The 24,976-nt window shown below is 43.1% G+C and overlaps 1 protein-coding gene across 2 annotated transcripts in view; it reads left to right on the top strand.

The window, feature by feature from the left end:
- Window positions 1-24,976, top strand: part of nlgn4xa (neuroligin 4 X-linked a) — a 641,760-nt gene that overhangs the window by 49,625 nt on the left and 567,159 nt on the right. The window contains exon 2 of one of the 2 annotated variants that reach the window (XM_034173555.1): window positions 18,762-19,480. The exons of the other annotated variant lie outside the window; for it this stretch is intronic. Within the exon in view, the coding sequence (XP_034029446.1) occupies window positions 19,024-19,480 (457 nt within the window). The 5' untranslated portion in view covers window positions 18,762-19,023. The remainder of the gene's footprint in view (window positions 1-18,761; window positions 19,481-24,976) is intronic. 2 annotated transcript variants of the gene reach the window in all.

Below are 24,976 nucleotides of genomic sequence, written 5' to 3'. Positions count from 1 at the left end.
CATCGAGATCCTCCGGGAGGTCCACCGCGACGAGCCGGTCCTGGACATCGTCCAACAGCCCTTGGAAGAATACGTCAAGGAGTGCGGCTGGGTTCCATTCACTCTTGGCTACCAGTATACGGACGTCTATGGTGTAATAAGTAACTTGGTAGCTGCCCTGCTTGAGCCTCATGAGGAAGTGTGCAGCTTCGGGTCCCGGAGCAGTGTGTTAGAACACCATTTGGGGTGCCATTGCGAAGGCAGGAAGTGTAGCACACATGGAGGAATGTCAACCCCATTCTGCCATAGCTTACGCTGCAGCACAACCAGTCAGGTGAGTGATTAAATATGCTATCTTCGCTTGATCGGACGGAAACATAGATGACATAAGTTTGAAGTGCAGCTCACGTTGTGTTATATATGTTCTGATGTCACCAGTCTCGCCAGAGAAGCGTTCAGGTTGTGACAACTGGTTGCAGACCACAGGTGCAGGTACGGAAGCTTGTGAGGCTGCTGACGTCCCCAGTGGTGGAACACTGGAAATACCAGTGGCTGTGTCTGACGTAGCCTGAGGATTCAGTAGCTGACTCATCTGTGTGCTTACTGACAACATGAAAGAGTCCTGGCATTAATGACGGAGTACGGCCAGCTGGAACAGGTCTGAGCCTGTGGTGTCCTTTGCTGGCCAGACTGATCTGACAAGTGGGTTGGTCAAAAACATTTGGACCCAAATGCGAGGCTCACACAAACAGCTCTGGTTGGTAAAAGGTTTTAGTGGTGTGGGTAGCAGAGGTCGGTACCCAAAGTAAAAAAAAATACAGCAGTACAAAAATCATCAGGCTTTAACGTGGACATTGAAACAGGCAGGAGGTCATAAACAAAAAGAGGCAGGCAGGACTATGGAACACGAAGAACGAGAGCTGGAGAGAAGGCACAAGGTGCATCAATCTGACGAGGACTAGCAGCACCCAGTGAGTCCAAGTGATGAGCTGCAAATTAGGAACAGGTGTGCATGGAAAGCACCAGAAGAAGGGAGTGGCCAGAGACAGAGAAATGCCCACCACCAAGAACACAGGGATAGACAAGAGAGACAGACAGACCTAAGCAGAAAAAAACCCAGCAAGAGAATAAACACACAGAAAACCAATGAATGCAAGAAATTAACAAAACAGACCAAAATACAAAACAAACAACATGGCAAAACCTCAGACCCTGACAGTGTGTGCAGTCAGTAGCTCTGATTACATTAGGAAAATTGGTTCTTGCTGGAATTTGCACTTTCATGTTGGAATGTGATGTATTTGGATGACATTCAGATGACTGTGTCCCACACAGCTGTCATGACTCAGTTCAATGATGACAGGCACCATCCTGACCAATTGGCGAGTTCCCGCTAGAATGCCTCTGTTGCCAGGAAGCCCAGCGTGGTCAACATGTGTGTGGGCACAGACAACAACCACTGGCTCCTCGCTGTATTGTGCTCTGGGCCGGCTGCAGTTCTGCACTCACCTCGAGTAACACTGGCCTTGGTAATCGAAATAGGCTTATGAGCCAAGTGTCATTTGCAAGTAAATCCTCGTATTCCTTGAATACACACACATGCCAGATTGCATCATTTTCAAGGTCCTCTAACAATGCTAACAGCCATTGTTAGTGCCATTTTATGCATCACTTTGCGCAGGTTTTTATATTCACTCATGTAATTGCAAACATGTGGGTATGTTAATTGTTCCTCAGTGCGGCTCTGATGTGCATATCACTCTGATGACTTCATACTTTCACACTATTCAGTTTCCTGCATCAACTCTACATGTCAGCAGTGGCACAGTAAGGGTGGAAATGTACGGATGTCAGCCAGGATTTTTGCATACCCCTGCACATTTCCATGGTCATTTCACTTTTGATACATCTGAATGTGGGTGTGGAGACGGGCGTATGCCAGGTTTTTCTGCATATGCAGCCATTGTGTATGAGGCCCCAGCTCCTTTGTCTTCAAGGCAATGAGATGTAGATGGTTTGTGTGGCACCAGGCAGCAACGTCCTTCCCTAGGCTCCTGTAGTCCTCCTTTCTGTCATCTCAGATGCATCCAACAATGGCCATGTCATCTGCGAACTTCTGGATGTGACACAGCTCAGAGTTCTAGCAGAAGTCCGTGGTGTACAGAGTAAAGAGAAGAGGGGCCAGCACCGTGTCTTGGGTACTTCGGTGCTGCTGATCACAGTGTCAGACGTGGTGTCCCTCAGTCTGACATACTGCGGCCTGTTGGTGAGGTAGCTGGAGATCCAAGTGACCCGGCAGGGGTCAACTCGTATCCTGTTCAGTTTGTCTTGAAGCACAAGGCACTGGTTGAAGGCACTAGAGAAGTCCAGGGTGAGAATCATCACTGTGCTGTTTCCCTTATCCAGGTGTGAGTGGATTTGATGGTGTAGCAGGTAGAGGATGGCATCCTCCACAGCAACACCTGCCCGATATACAAACTGCAGACAATGCTGGGCGTGTTGCACCTGTGGTTTGAGGAAGCCGATGAAGAGCTGCTCCAATGTCTTCATCAGGTGCGAAGTGAGTGCCACTGGTCGGAAGTCATTTTGCTCACTGTGGTCATTCTTAGGAAGTGGAATGATGCATGTTGTCTTCCAGAGGGTGGGCACTCTCCCTAGCTGTGGGCTATGGATGAAGATACATTGCCTCAGTTCTTCCATTTCAGTCATGCAGGTCCAGTAGTTGGGGCCACACCTTGTCCGGACATGCAGCTTTCCTGGGATGAAGCTTCCTCAGCTGTCTTCTGACCTGGTCCACAGTGATGTATGGAGGATGTTGTGTTGAGGTGGGGGAGGAGAAGGGGACTGCTGCTGTGATGTCTGGAGAGATGTGTGCTGAGGGAAGAAGGAGAGATGGCTCCAGTGAGTGGGAGGGTGGAGGGGCATGGACTAGCTGAACTGGTTGAAGAAGTTGTTAAATTTGTTCGCCCTGTCCATTGCTCCCCCCCTCCTGGCCGTGACTCTGGTCTTTGTGTTATGGCCTGAGATGGTTTTCACACATTCTCAGACCTCTTTCATGTTGTTTTCTTTCAGCTTCTGCTCCACCTTTCTCCTATAGCTGTCCTTCGCTTCCCTTATGCAGTCCTCCAGATAGTCCTCTATGTCCTCACTGCACAGACTCAGTTCATCCCAGAGTGTGCTGTTGTAGCAGTATCTCAGGGCACTTGCATTTCACGGGACCACCTCCTGATGGAGCCAGTGGTTACATTTGGACCAGGAGGTGTACTATGGCTGTAGGTGGACCAGACATCCCTAAAGGGGGGAGGGGTGTAACTCTGTATGCATCCCTCACATTAACATACAGTAAGTCAACTGTTCTGTTGTTTCTTGTTGGACAGTCCACAACCTATTGAAAAGCAGCCAAACTAGATTATAGAGTTGCATGGTTAAAATCCCAAGAAATGACCATCAGTACCTCAGGGTGCTCTGTCTGCAGCTTTGCTGTGACCGTGTGGATTTTCTCACATGCAGTGGCTCCCGGGGGGATGCAAACAGAGATGGTGGTCACGTGACTGACCTCCCTCTGTTGATAGTATGGCCACAGACTAACAGCTAGCAGCTTGAGGTCCTAGCAGCACAAGCCCATCTTTACAGATATATGTCCTGGGTGACACCAGCGGATGTTTACATGACGAGTCCCCCACCTTTGCTTTTTCTGCATGCTTTAGTGCAGGGGTGGCCAAGTTCGGTCCTCGAGAGCCACATTCCTGACACTCTTAGTTGTCTCCCTGCTCCAACTGCTCGTAATGAGCCTTTCATTGGATTCAGGTGTGTTGGAGCAGGGCCTTTCATTGGATTCAGGTGTGTTGGAGCAGGGAGACAACTAAGAGTGTCAGGAATGTGGCTCTCGAGGACCGAACTTGGCCACCCCTGCTTTAGTGTCTCTGTGGCTCTCGAGGACCGAACTTGGCCACCTCTGCTTTAGTGTCTCTGTTGGCTCTCACAGCAGTGAACCCCAGCAGATCCACGTTAGCATCTGGTACAAAATGAGTTAGCCATGTCTCCTGTTGGGATGGTCCTTCTCACCACACTATCACATAAGTGTAAACAATAAGACCTGAAACAACCAACCAGTCATGGCACATATTTACCTTTTAGGCACCACCCCGTGCAATCGTTGATGGAAGAAGGATGACCAGGATTCAGTCTATTTCTCAGTTGACTGTGTCACCTTTATTACAGAGAATGAGCCAAAGTAACAGTAACAGAGTTTCTGGGGTCATGCTTAATTTGCCCTAGCAATCAGACAGAGTCTGGGTAGCTGTCAGGTGCTCTGAGCAGGAACCCTGTCTTCCTCTTTATGAACCCATATATACTTCCTTGAGTTTCTGTTGTAGACATTGTGTCACTACATTAAGATGCTGTATTCTTTCTTGATTGGTCCACTTCTCGTCCTGCATGCAGTGCAGTCTTCCTTTACCTAATAAGGACTTGATCATGTACTCATCACGTAGTTCCCAGCTGCTTCTTCCAGTTATCCCACATTCATACACAATCAGCTCTCTCTCACGCATGTTATTGCTGAACATACATTCCACAGTAAGGACATCTTGTTTTCTACCCAGGATTACCATAGCCTTGTACACAATGTCAACATAATTTATCCTCTTTCTAGGCCACGAATGAGTCACACAGTTTTCAGTTATCAACCATACAGAAAAACAGGTCACACAGTTGACAAATTCAGCAGAACACATTCAAACAGGATCATACAGGAAGAACACCATCAACATTGTACCAATCAATATACAATGAGTACATCATTCATTAATTATGTTAACACTCCCTAAAGATGAACAAGACGTTCTCACGGTAAATCCAGTGGTTTTTCAGTGCGGACATCTCCTCGATTTTGTTTCGGCAGCAAGTTCACATTTTTCATGATCACAGAAAGAATCGATGGTTTGCAATGCCTCTGGTTGTCTGCTAGCTTAGCCTCTAGCTTAGCCCTGCAGCCCCTGGGTCTTGTCCTCAACTTTGTCATATCCTGGCTCTTCCCTTTGTTCTCAGAGCCAGTAGTTCCTCTCTTGAATAAGTGAAAAAGCTGGCTCCTGGTAGCGTTGAAAAGTTTAAAATATCCATGGGATATGTATAAAGCACAGAATGTCTTTAAGCAGAAGGGTAGAAAGGATAGGAAAAAGATCTAAAAAAAAAAGAGGTAAAACTGGAGAGCTACTGGAGAGGCCTCCCACAGTGCCTGAGCAAAAAAAAGGGCATGAGGCAGGGTCCACTTTGGACTGGATTCCAGTCCACCCTCCCAAACTACTTAAAAAAAACAAAACAAAAAACAAACAAAAAAACATATACTCTAGAAAATATGGTAATTATAGCAACTGTACAATAATTGTTAGGAAACAGGGACCTAAATCATATCCATAGCCCCAAACCTAGTCTTCAGGCTAAAAATGAATTATTGGTTTAATAGGAATGCCTTGTTATCCACAGCAGGGAGGATAGTTCCCACAGTTTAGCTCAGAAAAACAAACAAACAAACAAACAAACATCAGATTCATCACACTGTGATTAATTACATGTTCAGTAACAGTTGTGCGATTTTATGCTGCTGGCAGATATTAGAAAGGACTGCAAATGTTTGTTCAGAGATTGGCACAGGCTGAAGAGAAAATGCAGCCACGTGCAATGCAAGCACACATTGTAAAGGTCTCATATATTTATATATGTGGTAATTATCTCCTGCAGTAGTTCAAAGTGTGTGTGACATTTTACACTGAGCAGAACGGGGTGCTGCTGACAGGATCATTCCCCAGTGATTGAAATGCAAATGACAGACACTCTTCATTGGTATTCATCAGACTTATCTGCTATAATCATTAAAAGTGAGAACAATGTTCCCAGTCTTTTGTGTGATTCTGCCAAGGAGAGTCACAGTGCAAACTTTACATGCAGGCTGTGCCGTCTGAAGGACAGTTTATCATAAAACAACACATTATTATAAATGCTGTACAGTGTGTCAATTTATCACAGAAACATTTACAAGCCTATAACCACAGAGAACGATGAGTACCAAATTTCGCCTGTATCACTAATGCAAAGCAGGTCCACATTCACCCATTTTACTGTTTCACAATTCCTTTCATGTGAGTAGGTGGTAAACAGGGACACTGATATTTTTCATGATGTGGCATATTTCTTGTTTTAATAATACATTTGTTGGCAAACAAGAAATGATGAATGACAGGTGAGGCTGCGGCAAGTTATCTGCTGCTGCCACGATACACAGTGATAACAGGATAATTGAAAATACATTCAGTTCAGTTCATCGATTATTATTTGAGCAACTGATTTACATGGTTATAAGCAGACATTTGGTAAAGTAAATACGTATATATATGATACCCAAAAGTAGTAGGATGAAGCAAAGCTTATAAACACCTACACCCCTCTGTACAGACAAACTAGGCAATGGATAAGTGTATGACATAATGTTGTACTTTGTACATTACAATCCATAACCTATCAGTAAAAACCATTTCAAGGTCATCAGAAGATTCACTCATTGGTCATACACTTGTTGTGCCTCGCCCATTCCAAGGCCCATACGCTCACCGAGTGCATGTGCCTTTTTATGAGCGGATTAAGTTTGTATGACGTACGTCTCGCCCATACACTCACCGAGTGCATGTGCCTTTTTATGAGCGGATTAAGTTTGTATGACGTACATGTCTCGCCCATACACTCACCGAGTGCATGTGCCTGTTTATGAATGGATTAAGTCTGTGTGATGTACGTGTCTCGCCCATAGCCAGGCCCATACACTATCCAAGTGCATGTGCCTGTTTATGAATGGATTAAGTGTGTGTGATGTGCATGTTTCACCCATACCAGGCCGATACACTCTCCAAGGGTATGTGCCTGTTTATGAATGGTTTAAGTGTGTATGATGTACATGTATCGCCCATACACTGCCCAAGTGCATGTGCCTGTTCATGAACAGATTGAGTGTAAAATGCAGATGTCTCACTCATACTCAGTATCACAGAGCAGACAAACAAAGATACACAATCACTGTTTACAGTAGTACACTCTACATCACTACATTTGGGGGAGGTGATGGTCTAGTGGTTAAGGCATTGGGCTTGAGACCAGAAGATCCTGGGTTCAAATCCCAGCCTGACTGGAAAATCACTAAGGGCCCTTGGGCAAGGTCTTTAATCCCCTATTGCTCCCGGTGTGTAGTGAGCACCTTGTATGGCAGCACCCTGACATCGGGGTGAATGTGAGGCATTATTTGTAAAGCGCTTTGAGCGTCTGATTCAGATGGAAAAGCGCTATATAAATGCAGTCCATTTACCATTTATTTACACTCCAAATCAGATTATTTGGAGTGCATACACATTATGGCCCCTTCACGCATGGTGTGAAGTTTGGACGGCGTTTGGACGAAAGCAGCCAAACAGCGTGAAACAGTTCCAAATTAGTGCACGAAACATCATGCGTGAAACATTGTGCACAATGCAGGCATGCACGAACCCGGCGCGGGAGTTTGTGCACGCACTGGTGTCTTTGGAGCAGGAACAGTGCCAGGTGTAGCACATGTATGGCGTCAGATCAGTGATAAAACCCCACTCACGCAAAAAATGCATTCACGCGTAGATATTAAGTGCACAAATTATCACTCCGTGCGTGCAAATTATCTCTGGATGCACGCAAAGGTGCTACGTGTGAGGATCAGCGCTCGCACACAGAGAATTCCTGCTCGCTCGCTTGAAACTTATGGCACTATAGGGGCGGGATTATGGCACTATGGGGGAGGGAACCAGGTTGGCACTGGCTCTGCTGTGATTGGCCATCTCTGGAGAGCAAGATTTGATTGACAGCCCTCCTCTGACACGGAAGTCAGTGGGAGACAACAGCGTTAAGCGATTATCACCTCGTTTCTACTTAAAACTTCACTCCAGTCATCATCTATCTCAGCGACAGATCTCTAAAGCTTCTGTACAACAATCATTTCCACATAAATTCAGCATTATTTCATAACAAATTACAGAAAGTCCTAAAAATCACCTCCTGACACTGGTGCGTCTGCAGACTGACTCTGTACACCCAAACCGATCAAAGGGAATAATGTGATTAACCATCAGATGACAATTTAAAACCTCTTACATCATGTGCAAACTATGACATCATCACCTGCCTGAATGAGACAGTGGCGTCTCCTTAAAAAAATTATATATATTTATTTATTTATTTATGAATCAAATTCAAACAAAACAGGTCCTCTACAAAATCCTGAAATAGCTGTATACATGAAAATACAAATACAAGAACATAAGGGGCTTACTGAATATTATTTACAAATAATAAAAGAAAAGAAGATATAGAGCAATCAAACATTTACAAACCAAATTTGTGAATAAAAGATACTACTTTTAAAACATTATTGGATTCAATCAATAATACAGATTTATTATTAAGTTTAAACTCATTTCTCCAGTGTCAGGACTGGCGATGGCTTGACACATGAAGCAGGAGGAAACCAGTGGAGACTCACAGGGATGGTTGGCTTAGATTGATAGAAAGCTTTATCAGAAGACCAGGCATAGAATTACGTACACAGGTAGTCAAACTTACTGGCAGAGGTATCAGACATGATGCAGGCTGGGTCACGGTCCAAAATGAGCAAAGTTCATACAACCGGCGTTGAGTAGTAATATAGGCAAAACAGAGGCAGAGTCAAAACACAGGCTGAGTACAGGGCAATGGCGAGGCGGAGGTCGGAGTACATAAGCAAGGTCAAAAACACAGAAGAGCAAACAGGACAAGAACAAAAGGCGAGAAAGTGAGCAGAATCAACAATCGGGCAGTGAGCTGTGGAACTGTGCGGGTTTTTAAAGAGGAGCAAACTAATCAGGTTGATGTGAAGCAGGTGTGTGGAAAGTTCAGGAAAGAGGTGTGGTGAAGTGAACAAAGAAAAGAGAAGAAAGGCAAGACAGTGCAAGAGGGCAAAACAAAGCGGTGTAAAACAAGAGAAGAGAGTGACAGAAAAACTATGTGAGAAACATGATGTGTGCAAAAATGAATGTGAGCAAACCAAAAGGGGAAAAACTAAGAACTACCGTAACCTCTACCGTACCGCTTTGCGGCCGGCAGAGGTGCGGCGCGTGCTTCAGCCATCTCTGCCGCAGGTCCTGGTGGCACATGTGCCATAACCACTCTGGTCGGCGCCATTTCCTGGTAGGCTGATGACGTAGCTGGAGGTGGGCTGAGCTATGACGTCATCAGCTGTTCTGCTGGTTTCAGCGACGTGAGCTCAGTAGATGTCTTGGATTATGTGGATGTGCTCTGGGGAGGCGTACTCATTCTCGATGAATGGCGAGGCCTGGGAGAGGCTTGGCCAGCACTGAGGAGTTGGGCAACATGGGAGCTTCAGATCTCGTTGGCGTGGACATCAGGGTGGCTGCGGGATGGCATGGAGGCGCACAGAGTTTCCGGGGGGCCGGCATAGGATTCTGACATGAAGGGACTGGTTTTCCAGAGGCATCCAGCCGTGGGTCCGATTCCCGACACTGAATTCTCTCCGTCAGCTTTCCTGTGGACAACCTCCGAGGAGCAGGAGTGGGAGGCAGACGGGAAGTGGGAGGAGCTACTGCTTCAGCAGACAGTGTGATCGAGCAAGGTGTGTCAAGACAAGCAAAGATGTTTGCTTCAAACAGGACGTCCATTGGATCCTCGATACAGATAGGTAACTGACCTTGCTTAAACAGTGCTTTTGTTTTGGTTAGCTCAGGGAATGCGATAACCATTTCTGGTGCAGCGAGGAGCAGTTGATCTACTGTATTAACAATGTGCCGCTTGCTCTGCTCGCCTGGACCTTCCATGTACTAAAAAATAAGTCTTGAAGTTTGAACAAAAATTCTGCCTTGTTCTGGAGGATGATTCCTCTGTTTCTGACGAGGACTCTTCGTCCAGGTCAATCCAGTCATCTTCATCGTCTTGTGGTGGGTGAGCGTATTGCAGGTATGACTCAGGGTGTTTCACCCAATCAGGCAGCCTCTCTGCAGCAAATAAGTCGTCCCGCTCTTCAAGCTCAGGAAAGTATTGATACAGCCAGGTGTTTGTTTCCACCACTTCCCAAGCCCGATCCAAGTAGTCAAACTTCTCTCTCAGAGTGTGGGTGTGGCAAGTAAAAAAAAATTAGGTTGGCAAAAATGTCTTTAATTATAGTCAAATTCAATTCAAAATGAATGTGAGCAAACCAAAAGGGGAAAAACTAAGCTATGATGTCATCGGCTGTTCTGCTAACTAAAAAACTAACTGTGAGAAACATGACGTGTGCAAAAATGAAAGTGAGTAAACCAAAAGGGGAAAAACTAAGAACTACCGTAACAAATCAAAAAGGGGAAAACCAGAAAACTAATGATTAAAACTAAAACTGGAATGGAACTGGTACAATAAAAATGGCAAAACAAACTGGATAGAACAGAAGACAAAACAGGTGACAAACGGAATAATACGATAAATGACAAATGGAACGTAAACTGATAAGCAACCTCAAAGATAAATAATAACAAAACCTGTGACGAAGCAAATACAATAAATGTGATAAACAGAACAAAACTAAGATTAAAGAAACCTAAAGGACCATGACTATACAAATACAAAAACAAACTACACAATAAATGATAAGCAAAGAATGAACCAGTGACAAAAAATGTAACAGAAGGAAAAGCAACAAATAACTGAATGACTGCAAACTAAATGATGAGGTACTGAATGAAACTAAATAGTAAACACAGCAAAACAATAAACAGAACCAAACTGAGAATAACATGATAAAGTATGAACTAATGAAAAACAAGACCAGAGAATCAAGGGAGATAAAGCAAGGACCTAACCCATGAGTTGGGGCCGGGCATGACATCCAGTGAGTAATGTATGTTTTTGTCTTGAAAAAAATGACATTTGTGTATGTAATGTTTACTTGCAAAGTTTAGCGTTTGCTTCTAAAGCATTCCATATTTCCACTCCACATCTAGAAATACATATAGTTTTCAGGGTAGTTCAGGAGAATTGTTTTTTATAATTTATCTGGTCTCTCAAGTCACACTGGTCACTTCTGTTTGAAAAAAATGTTTAGAATACTTTGAAGAATCAACTTTTCTGTAACTTTGAATAGGATTTGAGCAATTTTGATTGAACCAGGTCACTAAATTTCAATATTTTTCATTGGAGGAAGAGGACATTTGTGTGCTCTCTGTATCCTACTAAATGGATTATTCTGATTACCCTTAACTTTACATAGTTGATCAAGATTGATTTTGTGTTAGTTCCCCACACCTCCACACAATAAGTTAAATATGGTCATATGAGCGAACAATATACAATATACTGCATTTGATTTGTTCGTTAAGGTTACATTCTTTGCTACTTTAGCTTTAATCTTTGAAATATGGGGTTTCCAATCATTGTGAATCAGTATGTTTTGTAACCATTTGGAAGGTCTGCATTCAATAAAAGTCATAAATGGCTGTGAACAGCCGCTTCAAGCATTTAAACAGGGCTGTGAAAATAAGCAAATCTGCAAAATTTCGCCAATTTCGTCATTTGATGGGGGGGGGGTTGTGTTGCTCTGCCAATGGTCTGTAATCGTGATCATCACCAAGTTAGGAAAACGGCTATCGCAGAGTGTTCTTTTTGATGACATTGTACAAGTTTTATAAGTCTGCGGATCCGTGGAATTCAGCGGAGGAAAATAACTATCTCAAAGTGTTTTATTTTTTTATGACATCGTACAAGTTTTATTTACAACATGTCGTAAAGTGGGACTGGTTGGTTGCTACAGCGATGCTGTTGTCTCTGTGTCGTTCTGTGTCTGCTTCTGTTCCAGTCTGGTTCTGTTCATTATGTTCTGTCTTGCATGTCTAATTAAAGTGCCTGTTTTTAAGCTAAAAGTAGCATGTGGGCAACTTTTATAGCTATCAGATTTTTAAAAGAAGCATTTTGTGGTATGTTGGTGTCATGACATCGTACATCGGCAATTAAAATCTTCATGAACACATTCGATAGGTAAACAAACCGGTAAAAACATATTGCATCTTGTGCCATCAGGATGTTAAGCATGGTAAGAATTTTTCTCTCACTGGAAAATAGACATTGTGTTATTCAAAGGATTTCACACAAGACAATGTGACTTTTTTTTACTATAAAGTATGCTATTGATATTTTATCATGATTTTCAAAATATTCTACAAGCTTTAGGGTATGGTTTTTGAAATGCTTTAACAGTCTTTTCAGTCTTCATGACTTGTTCTGAGTTAACCCTCTGGAGTCTGGGCTATTTTGGGGCATTTTTGACTACTTTTGGTTTTACCTTCATAATTTACCTTAAAACACTGTTTACCTGACCTTGCTTGGTGTCATTTTTTTTGTCTGTTTTTTGTCTGTCTCACCTGTGTCACTTTACAGTTTTTCTTTCATTCTGACATACTGCATTAAAACAGTGACCCAGTATTCATGCCAAAACATAAAATTTGAATCAGAAAAAAGTTTTTTTTTTTTTACTGTGAAAATCAGAAATATTTTCAACAAACCATTTTCATAACTTAGAATGTAAATATAAATTGTAAACTTCAAAAATATATGTAAAAATGTAGCATAAACAAAGTTTATACAACAATTAACAATATACAGCATTAAAATGCAGGAAATGCTTCAGACATTTTTTGTGGCCACACAAATTATATTTGTGCCACACACAAAAAAAAATATATATATATATTAAATAAATGAGTCATTAAATGAGGTGCATGTCCTGATTCAGGATTCCCATAGATGTTCAGTGCCTCCTGACTGTAACTCATTTGTTACATACATATCGCTCACATCGGATAAAATATCCCATCTGATCGCAATGTATTTCCGTTAAAAACCCAAGCAGTCTGGATATGCAGAGGTACAAATTAAAGTTCAGCTCTGACACTCACCAATTTGACGAAAGTGGGATTGGAGTAATTTCTGTGATTAAAAGTGTGACTGTTTATTTTTTTTCAAAGGATCCGAAGCCTGACGTGACACACATTTTCTGCTTTCAATCCTTCATCTGCCATCATATTATAATAGTTTTCACAATGCACGCTGATTACAAATGGATCAGAAAAGTCTGCAACTTTACAGCACAAAGTCGATAAAAGAGGAAAATGTACAGTTTGCCTTTGATTTGGAGGTGATGATTGTAGAAAGAAAAGCTTGTTGAGGGTCAAATTCATCCAGAATAAAGCATAATCCAGAGACGGAGAATTTTAAAACTGTCATTGCATGACATTGAGTTACAGCTGTGCAGCGACATAAATCAGGCTTTAAATTAATTAAATAAATCATCATAAATTGTAAGTTTATATAAATTTGATAGCTTAACTATTTTTATATTTATTCTAATAGCACCTGTACCTGGATGTGTTGCTGTATGTGGTTAAATGATTTAAAGCATGTTGAAAACATTAAAGGTTTATTCAGTAGTTTAGCGCAGTTGGAACCAAAATGGTGCCATGTTATGAGTTGACGCCACTGTCTTGAAAGGCCCTGTCACACCTTGATGATGTAGCCAGCGTATGCCAACCGTATTAAAAAAACGCTGGCATAATTTCAATAAGGGTAAGTTTTTTATAAGTTAAGAATGAGTTGAAGCACGTTGAAACACGCTGAAGCTCGCTAATGTACATCCTGATAAGCTGAGCTCCTCAAAAAAAAATTTGCGCATCCTGAAAATTTTCAGTGCATGCCAGCGTGTGACTCACAAGTCTGGCACATGCTGAACATAAGTTGTAGGTAAGTTGGTGGCAAACGTTTCTTGTAATTTACGCATAAGTCTAAATCCGTTCATGAAAGCTGGCCACTGATTGGCTGAAAGCTGCAGTCTGTATGCAGAACGACTGTTTGATTCACACACGGAGTATCTGACCTGTTCATTTCAGTCCAATTCACCATCACAGACGGACATGAATCCACATAAAGTTCCTGATTTTTGAAAATGACCTCGGAAACTCCTGTAATTCATGACTGGAAATGTAGAGTTTTTAAAGTAAGTCTAGACTGGTGAGACAGACTGGTGAGAAAAGCTGGCTCTGTGGTTGGCACTGAGCTGGACTCCTTAGCATTGGTGGCTGAGAAAAGGACCCTCAGCAAACTCCTGTCAATCATGGATAATAAGCGGCACCCCTTACACAGCACACTGAACAGGCAGAGAAGCCTGTTCAGTGGTAGACTGCTCTCGCTGTCTTGTTCAACAGACAGGTTGAGGAAATCCTTTGTTCCCCGGGCCATTCAGCTTTTTAACTTATCTCTGAAGCGCCGGGGAAGTATGGATTAATATGGATTATTGGGTTTGTAGTCTTCACTTTTAATTATTTATTTATTTATTTATTAGTATTTTTTTAATGCACTGGATAGTGTTTTTAAGATTCATAGGACATAAGATTCATATTATGGTCACATTGATCCACTCTTTGCACTGCTCCCCCTATTGATGCATTTGCACTTACAGCGACTGAACGTGGAATGTACCCTCACCATGAATATCCACTGTTTTTTTTTTGTTTTGTTTTTTCTTTCTCCTTGTGTGTGTTGAATGTACTGTATAAGTATAAGGATGTGTTTTAAGTTACGGAATGTTTAAATTTCCTTTTGGATCATTAAAGTATCTGTCTATCTATCTATCTGTCCTCTGTGTTTTTTCTTGCCCCAAGTGTGTTTCTCATGTCGGTGCTGCGCTCTGAACACACAGAAGCGCTGTAATGATTTAAACTTTTAAAGCACCGTCGATGTGGTGTGATCATCAGATGACCTGATCGATCTATCGGGGTGATCACGCCTGATTACACTGATCTGTTTAAACATTCAAAGTGCCATGGGTGTCGGTGATCACCACACCAACCTATCACCAGTGATGCCGGTAACGCGTTACTTAGTAACGCATTACTCTAATCTAACCACTTTTTTTTGTAACGAGTAATCTAACGCGTTAATCTTTCCAAATCAGTAATCAGATTAAAGTTACTTCTCCAAGTCACTGTGCGTTACTATTATTGTTGCATTGTGGGTCGACAGCAGCATTAAACTTGGTCCGTGGGCAGGGGGCCGGGGTTCGACTGAACTGCCCACTTTAAGCGAGCTGTGAGCTTTTCATCTCGTTCTCACCTCTTAAAGCGCGGTGAAAACAGCACACCTGCACTGAACTTTACAAAGTCATTTTTATGCTTTATTTTTCTCCTTTATTTAGAATTCTGAGCTGAGCCGCTCAGTATCGTCTCGTTAAAAACAGCTGATCCTCCGTGACACGTCAACAACTAACACTATTTTCCACTCAGATGCACCTAAACTCTCTTTCTGAGGACCACATGATGTGAAAACACAATAAAACTTTCTTACCTGTAAATCTGGTCTTGTTTTCTGCATAAATAAATGTTATCCATTCTTTGTGCTCAAACGCCAAAGCAGGGGCGAATCGAATCCAGATGGAATAGGGGCATGGGGCAAGGATGTGCCCCCCTCCCCCACAACACCCCTAGATTAAAGGTCCAGTTTTGAAGCCGTTTTTTTTTACTACAACTACTAATACTACTTAAAATAATAATAATTTTGACAAGTAAAATGTTTATAGAGAATTTAAATGTTAGAAAAATGTTAGAATTTAATAGTTACATTTATAAACAATGTAGGTTAGAAATTGCAAGTTTTACTGTTACAGTGCTGTCAACAGTTAAATATGAGGTCAAGAAAGATTATTTTACTTTTTATAAAACAAGTATTTATTTTCATTGAAGTCAAGAAAGGGTGACTATGAAGTGAGTTTTGGCAAAACAGGTATCATTGTCATGTTGAGGTGGCAGAGGGTTGTTGGCGGCAGCTGGGGAAAGTAACTAAAAAAGTAACTAGTAATCTAACTTAGTTACTTTTACAATTGAGTAATCAGTAAAGTAACTAAGTTACTTTTTCAAGGAGTAATCAGTAATCAGTAATTGGATTACTTTATCAAAGTAACTGTGGCAACACTGCCTATCACACAGCATGTTGGGAAGGTGTCGTGACACAGACCCACAACAGGGGGTGTTAATGAACGGACAATGGAATAGCCAAAAAGTAACAATTTAATGTTGTGAAGCGCACAACGAAGTACAGACAATACAAATATTGCGGAATGTCAATTATACACCAGGTGACGTGTGGCAGGCTCGAAGATAGAAGACGTCTGGTGCGAGACACAGCTTCCACCACCAACGGATCTGAAGAACACCGGAGCCGCCAAGCCCTGCGCCCCAGGTGGCCACTGTCTTCAGCAGTCAGACCCGGTACTGCTGGCAGAGAACAGAAACAGTTTTTGATGAGTGTGAGTTCGCACACTCAGTAATCCCACAGTCTGTGTTCAATTAGGAGGGAGAACCTCCACCTCCGATAACACACTCGGACAGCTCCTGAGACAACCACTTATCTGGGTGGGGTGGGAGGCGAAGCCGTCGCAGTCCACACCAAACGCCAACACAGCAGACAAGGACTCCGTCACAGGAAAACGGCTGCAAAAGAGATCAGACTTTTGTTCGGTTTTAGATTCAGCAGAGAGTTACCTGTATGGTAGCTGATTTCTCGGCGGGGAGGTGGAGTTGCAGTCTGGCTTTAATGGAGGTTGACGTAGATGAGTGACAGCTGGTGGTGATGATGTGACAGCTGTCACTCCACTGGTTCCGGCGCCCTCTCGTGCTTGAAGCCCGCACTCCAAGCAGGGCGCCATCTGGTGGTGGTGGGCCAGCAGTACCTCCTCTTCAGGGGCCCACACAACACAGCACTTCATTTAGATCACACCTGATTGTGATCGACTAGCGCTTTAAAAGTTTAAATCATCAAGCATTTCATTATTCAAGCCTGTGATGACCTGATCAGCGGATGAGCAGACCTGATCAGGTCCGCTGATCAGGAAGCAGCCCTCCATTCATTCACGGCAGTGTTTCCCGCAGCCAGTCTGATTCTGTACACAATGAAAATGGTCCACCAAGAAATGACTCTGTTTCTGATGCGCACCACGCCGTGCAGTACTGACCAGAATCACTGGGTTGAAACGGGGCTGTCAGCATATGCTGGTTAATTGTCGAGGTGTGACAGCTGCATTAATTTATTAGACATATGACAGCATGTGCCAGCATTTTTAATACGGCAGACATACACTGGCTCGTCAAGGTGTGACAGGGCCTTAATCAAGGCACTCTACACTCTCCCACACTCTGAAAACCCCTGTTCTAGAGTAAACACACAGGTTTTGCTCACAAATGTGCTTGAGGAATAAAAACAAACCAAACAAACTCTTTGTGAATGTGAGTACACATAATTTAAGATTTATTGGTTTAAAGTTGTAACATTTACAGCGAAAACTCTTTGGATGCCAGAAAAAGCTCTTGACCACAAACTCTTCTAGCATCGTGGCTAATGATGTTTTTCTGCTTATTTGGATGAAGCCGCTGCCTCCTTTATGCTGTGATTTTTGAGTGTTTTGATTCAATAAGATGAAATGATGTTAAGGCAGATTGTTTTTTTCCAGCTTTAGCAGTTGTGCAGCCATTTTGTTGCTCTGTGCTGGTCCACTCCATCCACTCCAAGCCACACAGGCGTCGGCGGCACATCCTCTCAGCTGTAGTAACTAACAACTTGATTAATTTGTCTTCTGTTTGAGTAATCCATGCTGGAAATGTACTTGTTTTATAGTCTGGCTGGGAAAGACTGGCATGTCCTTTCAGTGTAGTCAAATTCTGTTATTTATAGAGTCTTTTCATGTATTTTTTTGTCTTTTAATATAAGAAGGAAGTCAAAGCTGGTCAGCTTGAGATTTAATGATTTAAGTGGCACAGGGTATTATTTGAGTCAAAGAGTAATTATTCAACATCGTTGCACCAGAGCAGCCAGGCAAGAAAATTCTCTCCCTGCTTTGGACTCCAACAGGAAACTGATATGAACCGGCTGTATGCCATCAGGTTTTGACACAAATATCCATGACATTCCTCCAAATCCACACAACAGATTTCCAATTCTTGCCACTTGCCAAGCCTCCTCAGCCTAAGACTTTAAAAATTAGTTGTCATCAGATTGTCTCTGAATCCCATGTCATCACAATGACATTTTTTTATGATATTATCCGATTCCTAAACAAATAGTTTTGGCTGACTACAGCAAACACTACAGCATATAATGGCTCATGTGAATAAAACAAACAATAACTATTTTTCTATTTTGGCCTAAGGACGTGTTGAGGATCCTGAACTTGAGAATGTTGTGCGAGTTGGACTTAAACCATCACTCTAAATTTATTTACTGCTAGTGTGCTTAGTCTTACTGTGGCACATCTGCAGTATGCAAAATGGATAAATTGATTAATTAATTCATTTTCTATACCCACTTCTCCAATCAAGGACAGTGGGAAGCTGGAGCCTAGGGCGAGAGGCAGGTATACCCTGGATGGGACACCAGTCTATCGCAGGGACACATACAGTATAGACAGACAAACTCACTCATACACCCATTCACACCTAGGGACAGTTTAGTTTTTGAATGTACGAGGAAGCCGGTGCACCCATGCAAACATGGGGAGAACATGCAAACTTGACATAGAAAGGACCAGATGGGAATTGATCTCCTGAACGTCTTGCTGAGAGGCAACAGCCAATCAGCCACCACACTGCCCTAAATGGATATATTGGTAATTAAAATCTAATGGATTCCATATGTTTTTGTTTGTTTTCTTTCAGGATATCCTATCACCCTGCTGCCCCGTTAACCAACAGCATCCTAGGTTCTTCTTGGTGACAGATGCGTTGTGGAGCAGCCATTGATCTCCATGCAGGTTCTCAGGATGGGGTGTTCTGAGAAAGCTGCTTTGTTTGACCAGAGCTTCATCTTTCTACTTGTGGCCTAAGAAGTGGGAGTCATCTCAGTGGAGGGGAGGGGGTGGGGGGAGTACAGAGGAAACAAGGGTCAACAGTAACCACATCCTGCAAGGCTCTAGACAGCATGAACATGGCAGCCCCAGGAGGCCCTTTGATAGTGTGTCGCCCCACAACGAAGACCAGCCTTCTGCTTCTGACTGTGCTCTGGTCCATCTGCCTGGCCACTGCTCAGGCCCAGCAGAACCCTGTAGTCACTACCAATTATGGAAAATTGCGTGGTGTGAAGGTGACATTACCTAATGAGATTCTGGGACCAGTGGAGCAGTATTTAGGGATCCCCTATGCACTGGCCCCTATGGGGGAGCGGAGGTTCCAGGCACCAGAACCTCCAATGTCCTGGCCAGGTATCAGGAATGCAACACTATTTGCTCCAGTTTGTCCTCAGTTCTTAGAAGATCGCTTTTTACTCAACGATATGCTCCCCGTGTGGTTCACTGCCAACTTGGATACAGTGGTAACCTATGTACAGGAGCAGAGCGAGGACTGCCTTTACCTCAATGTCTACGTCCCGACAGAGGATGGTAGGTTAACTGACTTTCTTTTGTCTTATTTCACTAACTTCATAACACTGATTTCACTTGAGTTTTTTTCACACAGAGTTGAGCAGTAATATTTTGAACACTGAAGTTGTGTTTTAGTGGGATTCTGCTCCTGGACAACCAGTGTTGGGATTTTTACTCACAAGAAGCAGTTATGATGTGTTTCAAAGGTAAAATGTTAGTACACTTTGAAATTTTATAATGACATATAGTAGCAGTATTACTGTGTCTTGATGATTGGCCTTGGGTGGTTTATCCTTGGATGCCTTGTTCTTGGGTGCCTTGATTTTGGGTCTCTAGTTTGGTTGCTTTGTGTCACAGTGTTACATTATGTAGCTAATGCAAGTTCTAGGTAAACATAAGAGGCCTAGACATTGAAAAAAAAAAGTATCATTAAGCAGTGTGAACAATAAAAAGGTGCTGATAGTAGAGTTAGTAAGTTGGCAGAAATGTGTTTTCATCTGTATGTCTTTCTGTGTAGATTTTGTAATTTGTGCCATTAATCGTAACGGGTGGTAAGAGGTTGCAGCAGTTCCTGAGGACACCCGAATCATCACATTCATGATCAGTGGCCAAAAATGTATACTCCGTGGGCATTCATGACTTGCCGTCGTTATATGTAAGCACAGCTTAAGCCTTTACTTTGCCCTTGACATTGAAGTTTCAAGCCTTGGCATTGGGGGTAAATCTGTGGCCTGTCGCATTGTGAGTCAATTCTTGCATGGTGTTACCAGTGAGCTGAGAAGAAATCAATGGATTTGGAGGGATCTCTGTGGTGAAAATCAGGGTGTGGCTGTCACTGGACACAAAAACATACAAAAAACAAAAATGCTACAAATACTTATGGACCTTATCTGGTATTTTGAATTATTCAGCATCATTTTGAGTTGGAAATACAAATAATTTAAGTGGCAAAGTGTCATGAACCTCTGTAATGTATTCATGAATGAAACTAGAAATTGTAAAGTAGTTGTGTCAGCTGTAATTTGATTGGAACAGTTGGAAAATGGGTGGGACTTTGTGAGCATGGAAAAATAAAATGGATGCCACATTGTTTTGAATGTGGACAAAGTGTGATGATACAATTTGTAGGCATAACAGCATGTTTTATTTTGAAAATTGACTGGATTCATTATGCCGTTCATGTGTTGGTTTCCTGTCTGCTTTGTTCAGTTTAATGTGACATGATGACACAATGTATTTGTGTGTTTCAGCATAATCCAGTAACACTATTAATCTAACTCATAGCCACATGTCTGAAGAACTGTTGAACACAGTGCACACACATGGTGTGTCCCTCATCCATGCAGCGAAGGATGAGAACGAGCTGTGAAGTGTGAACAGGTTCTCTCTGATGTTGTTGTGTGTGTGTGTGAATGAGTGACTGAGAGATCGAGAGACAGAGACAAAGGACCCACTGCATCTGGAAGAAATGCAATTATTACACAGTTATGTGTATGTAAGTGTCTGTGCCAAATTGCCAAGTGCGCCCAGAGACTTGATGGCACCCCTGTGTGTGTGTGTGTGTGTGTATATATATATATATATATGAGAACATGTGTTTGCACAAAATTCTCTGGCCAAAATTGGAGAATTTCAGCCAGCTCAGGGCTCAGGCAAAATCAGTCAAAACCAATCTTGGTTTCAAAGTCACCATGGTTCAAACTGCATTACTTTATTCTTAAACATTGCAAATTATCTATATTATAATAGCCAAGTGGCCCCTGCATGCATGCATAAGTGTGTACATGTGTGTGTGCTGTTTGGTCTGCGTATATAATTTGGGTCAAGAATGAATGCTGTGACAAAGTTGATACGACTAACATATTTGGAGAAATTCACTGCTAGCCAGTAAAAAAATAAACATTGTGCTGCAATGCACCATGGGAGCACGGGGTTTAAATGTTGTTATTGTGGGTCATATTAGTTTAACAGTGTTGTTAGTGTCATTGATTTATTGTGTTTTTGCACTTCAGTTGGTTTACTCAGTTTAGTTGCACATCGGCATGGTGACTTAGTGGTTAGCACTGGTGCCTCACAGCAAGAAGGTCTTGGGATCGATTTCTGGTCTTTCTGTGTGGAGTTTGCATGTTCTCCCTGTGTCTGCGTGGGTTTCCTCCGGGCATTCCGCTTTCCTCCCACAGTCAAAAGCATGTTTATTTAGGGTCTGCTCCTTTCTCTGCCCCTGACCAAGGCAGTGTCTACATTTGGAGTTGGTCCCTGGATGCTGGACTGTGACTACCCACTGCATCTTATGGTTGGATTGTGTCTAAATGTAATTAGGATGGGATAAATGCAGAGGACAAATTTTGTTGTATGTATATGTGCAAGGGTAGCATGGTGGCTTAGTGGTTAGCACTGTTGCCTCACAGCAAGAAGGTTGTGGGTTCAATTCCCGTGGCCTTTCTGTGTGGAGTTTGCATGTTCTCCCCGTGTTTGCGTGGGTTTCCTCCGGGTGCTCCGGTTTCCTCCCACATCCAAAGACATGCGGGTTAGGTGGATTGGAATCTTTAAAATTGTCCGTAGGTGTGTGTGTGGGTGTGTCTGTGTTTGTTTGTCTATTTGTGGCCTGCGACAGACTAGCGTCCTGTCCTGGGTGTACCCCGCCTCGCGCTCTATGACTGCTGGGATAGGCTCCAGCCCCCCGCGACCCTTAATTGGACTAAGCGGTAGAAGATGGATGGATGGATGTATATGTGCAATGACAATAAAGACTAATATTTTCTGTTAGTAGCAGAATCTTAAAATCTGATCTCACGGGGACAGGAACCCAGTGAAGAGATGTCAAAATGGGTGCAATGTGGTCAAACTTTCTGTTTCGTGTCAAAAGTCTGGCAGCAGCATTTTGAACCAATTGGAGACCCCTAATGCCAGACTGCGGTAAAGCAGAAAATGGAACATTGCAATAGTCCAATCTAGAAGAGACAAATGCATGAATCAACGTCTCAGCATCAGTCATAGACAGGATGGGACAAATCTTCACTATATTTCACAGGTGGAAGAAAGCAGTCCCACTAATATATCTAATGTGGAGGTCAAAAGACAACATAGGGTCAAAAATTACCCCAAGGCTCCTCATTTTGTAGAATAAAATAGAATGCCTTTTACTGTCATTATACAATGTGCAACAAGATTAAAAGCCAACTTCAAAATCAGTGCAGGCAAGTAAGAAAGAAAGAATTGATGGCGATGTCTCGCTGGACCAAGAACCATCATTTCAGTCTTATTGGCATTTAAAAGTAGTAAGTCACTAGACATCCAGGTTCTCACTGATGCAAGGCAGTCTTCTAAGGATTTTATGTGGATGAGATTACCAGCAGTTATCGGCTTGTATAACTGAGTATCATCAGCATAGCAGTGACAGGTAATCCCAAAATGCTGCAATATGTGCCCGAGGGGTGCTATATAAAGGGAGAAAAGCAGGAGGTCTAAGACAGACCCCTTTGGAACCCCAAATTTCATGTCACTAAGGTTAGAGGTAGTGTTATTGTCCAAAACACAGTGATAATGACTGTTCAAGTATGACGTCAACCAGGGCACTCCCAGTAATCCCAAAATAATTCTCCATCTTATTGAGTAGAATATGATGATCCACGGTATCAAACGCAGCACTGAGATCTAACAGCACCATCTAACATTGAGTGAATTTTTTTGGTGAGTTATCATTCATATTCTCGGAAAAATGGCCAAAATGGCATAAATTCTACCATGGTACGTAAATGTATGAGCACAACTGTACTTATTTTTATAAACACTACCCAATGTAGAGCCAGTGGATCCCCATGGGCAACACGCTAGTTATTCTTATTATTATTTTAAGTAATACTGTTTTTAAAGGATTAGAATCTCGTTATTATTATTATTATTATGTGCAAAAATGTGTCTAAAATTGTTGTGTGTTGGGGGGGTGTGGCTGGACATTTTGGTGTTCTTTTATTTTCTTTGCTCTCCAGGTGGTATGAAAACTGATTTGTCTGTGGAGAAGGTGCTGGCTGAAGAGTCCTTCACTCTCATCAACGTTATGTGCAGCACCTGTGGATGGTGCTCATTCCGCTTCCTGCTGCTCCAGCTGCGGCACCATCGATACCGGTGCAGATAACTCCGTCTCCCAGAGATTTGGCGTCCGAACTGATTGTCATCCGGTGCCTTATGCGGGAGACGTTGAAGCCTGTGCTTTGTTTTTGATGCAATGTTCTCTGGTGACGTATCTCCAGGTGTTCTGGGACAGGCAAAATAATACACACACACACACACAAAAAAAAAACTTGTTTGGCTAATGTTTTGTTTCTTTGAATAGGGGTTATAATTTGTTTGGGGAGTCAGAGGCGTGTCTGGTGGAGTGAACGTTAGGCGGTTAGAAGCCCGTCTGGGCTCACTTGATCGTTATTTTTTTATGTGTATTTAGGTATTTTCTGTTTGGGTTTTGGGGTCGTTTTGTTTTGTTGTTTTTTATTTCCCTACTTCCCTAACCCCTACCTCACTTGCCCCAAGACCGTTCGTCTTGTGGGCTGTGGGGTGGTGCAGGTTGGTCACGCTGAGCGTTCTCAGAAGACCTCTGCACCTAGGGGGGGGGGGGGGGGGTTGTTAGGGGCGTTTTTCTTGGTTTGGTTAGGGCCCGGTTCCACTCCAGCCTCGGTGAGCCTTTGTACCGTTCGTCATTGGTGTTGCCGGGGTGTGGTGCAGCGGGAACATACCTCAGTCGGAGGGGTGGGCCGATCTGTTGCCGTTCGACATTTCAGTAGTTCCACCCCTCCTGAGAGGCTGGGGTATGGTCGAGTTGGGGCACCGGACGTATTTCCAGTTTTCCGCTGCTCCTTGGGGTTGGGGCTGGGTTAGTTTTTCCTGTTCCCTTCCCCGGCTTAATGTTTTGTGCCGTTCGCCAAAATTGAGCTGCCGAGGGGCTCTGGGAGGGACCTGGGGTCTTTCGGGGTGCCGGGGAAGGTAACAGGGTTTAACGGTTATTTTATTTGCCCCCGGGGTTGTTTAGGGTAGTCCTCCGGGGGTTGGACTTTGATTTTGTTTTGTTTCCTTCCGGGTTCCACCTCCAGGGTTGATGGGACGGTCCTCTGGGGGGGAATTGGTTTGTGGGGCCGACTAGCCAGGTGTGGCCGGGTCTGGGGTTCCGGGGTTGTGGGGAGGGTGCCTCCTGGGGTTTGATGGTACGGTCCTCTGGGGGGCGCCGTTTGCTCCATGTGTACCTGGGGACATTTGTGGGATTCCGGTTCTGGCTATTCCTCCTGGAACCGGCGGTAAAGGCCTTCTGGGGGGTGTTGGGCTCTGCAGGTCGTTCTGGGAGGGTTGTTTGTTATTTTTCTTTTATGCATTTATGTTTGTATTGTGTTTGTGGGGCTGTGTTGGGTTTTTGCATTTGGGAGTTTTTCTTTTCTTCCCAGGGTTGGATGGGACAGTCCCCTGGGGAGGTTTTGGGTGGGTTTTATGTTTTTTCTTCTATGTTGCATTGTATTAGGGACTGTTTTG

Source organism: Thalassophryne amazonica, chromosome 1 (assembly GCF_902500255.1).
Source record: "Thalassophryne amazonica chromosome 1, fThaAma1.1, whole genome shotgun sequence".
NCBI classification, from domain to species: Eukaryota; Metazoa; Chordata; class Actinopteri; order Batrachoidiformes; family Batrachoididae; genus Thalassophryne; species Thalassophryne amazonica.
The sequence above is the reverse complement of the archived record's forward strand: the minus strand, read 5'-3'. Positions and strand labels throughout refer to the sequence as shown.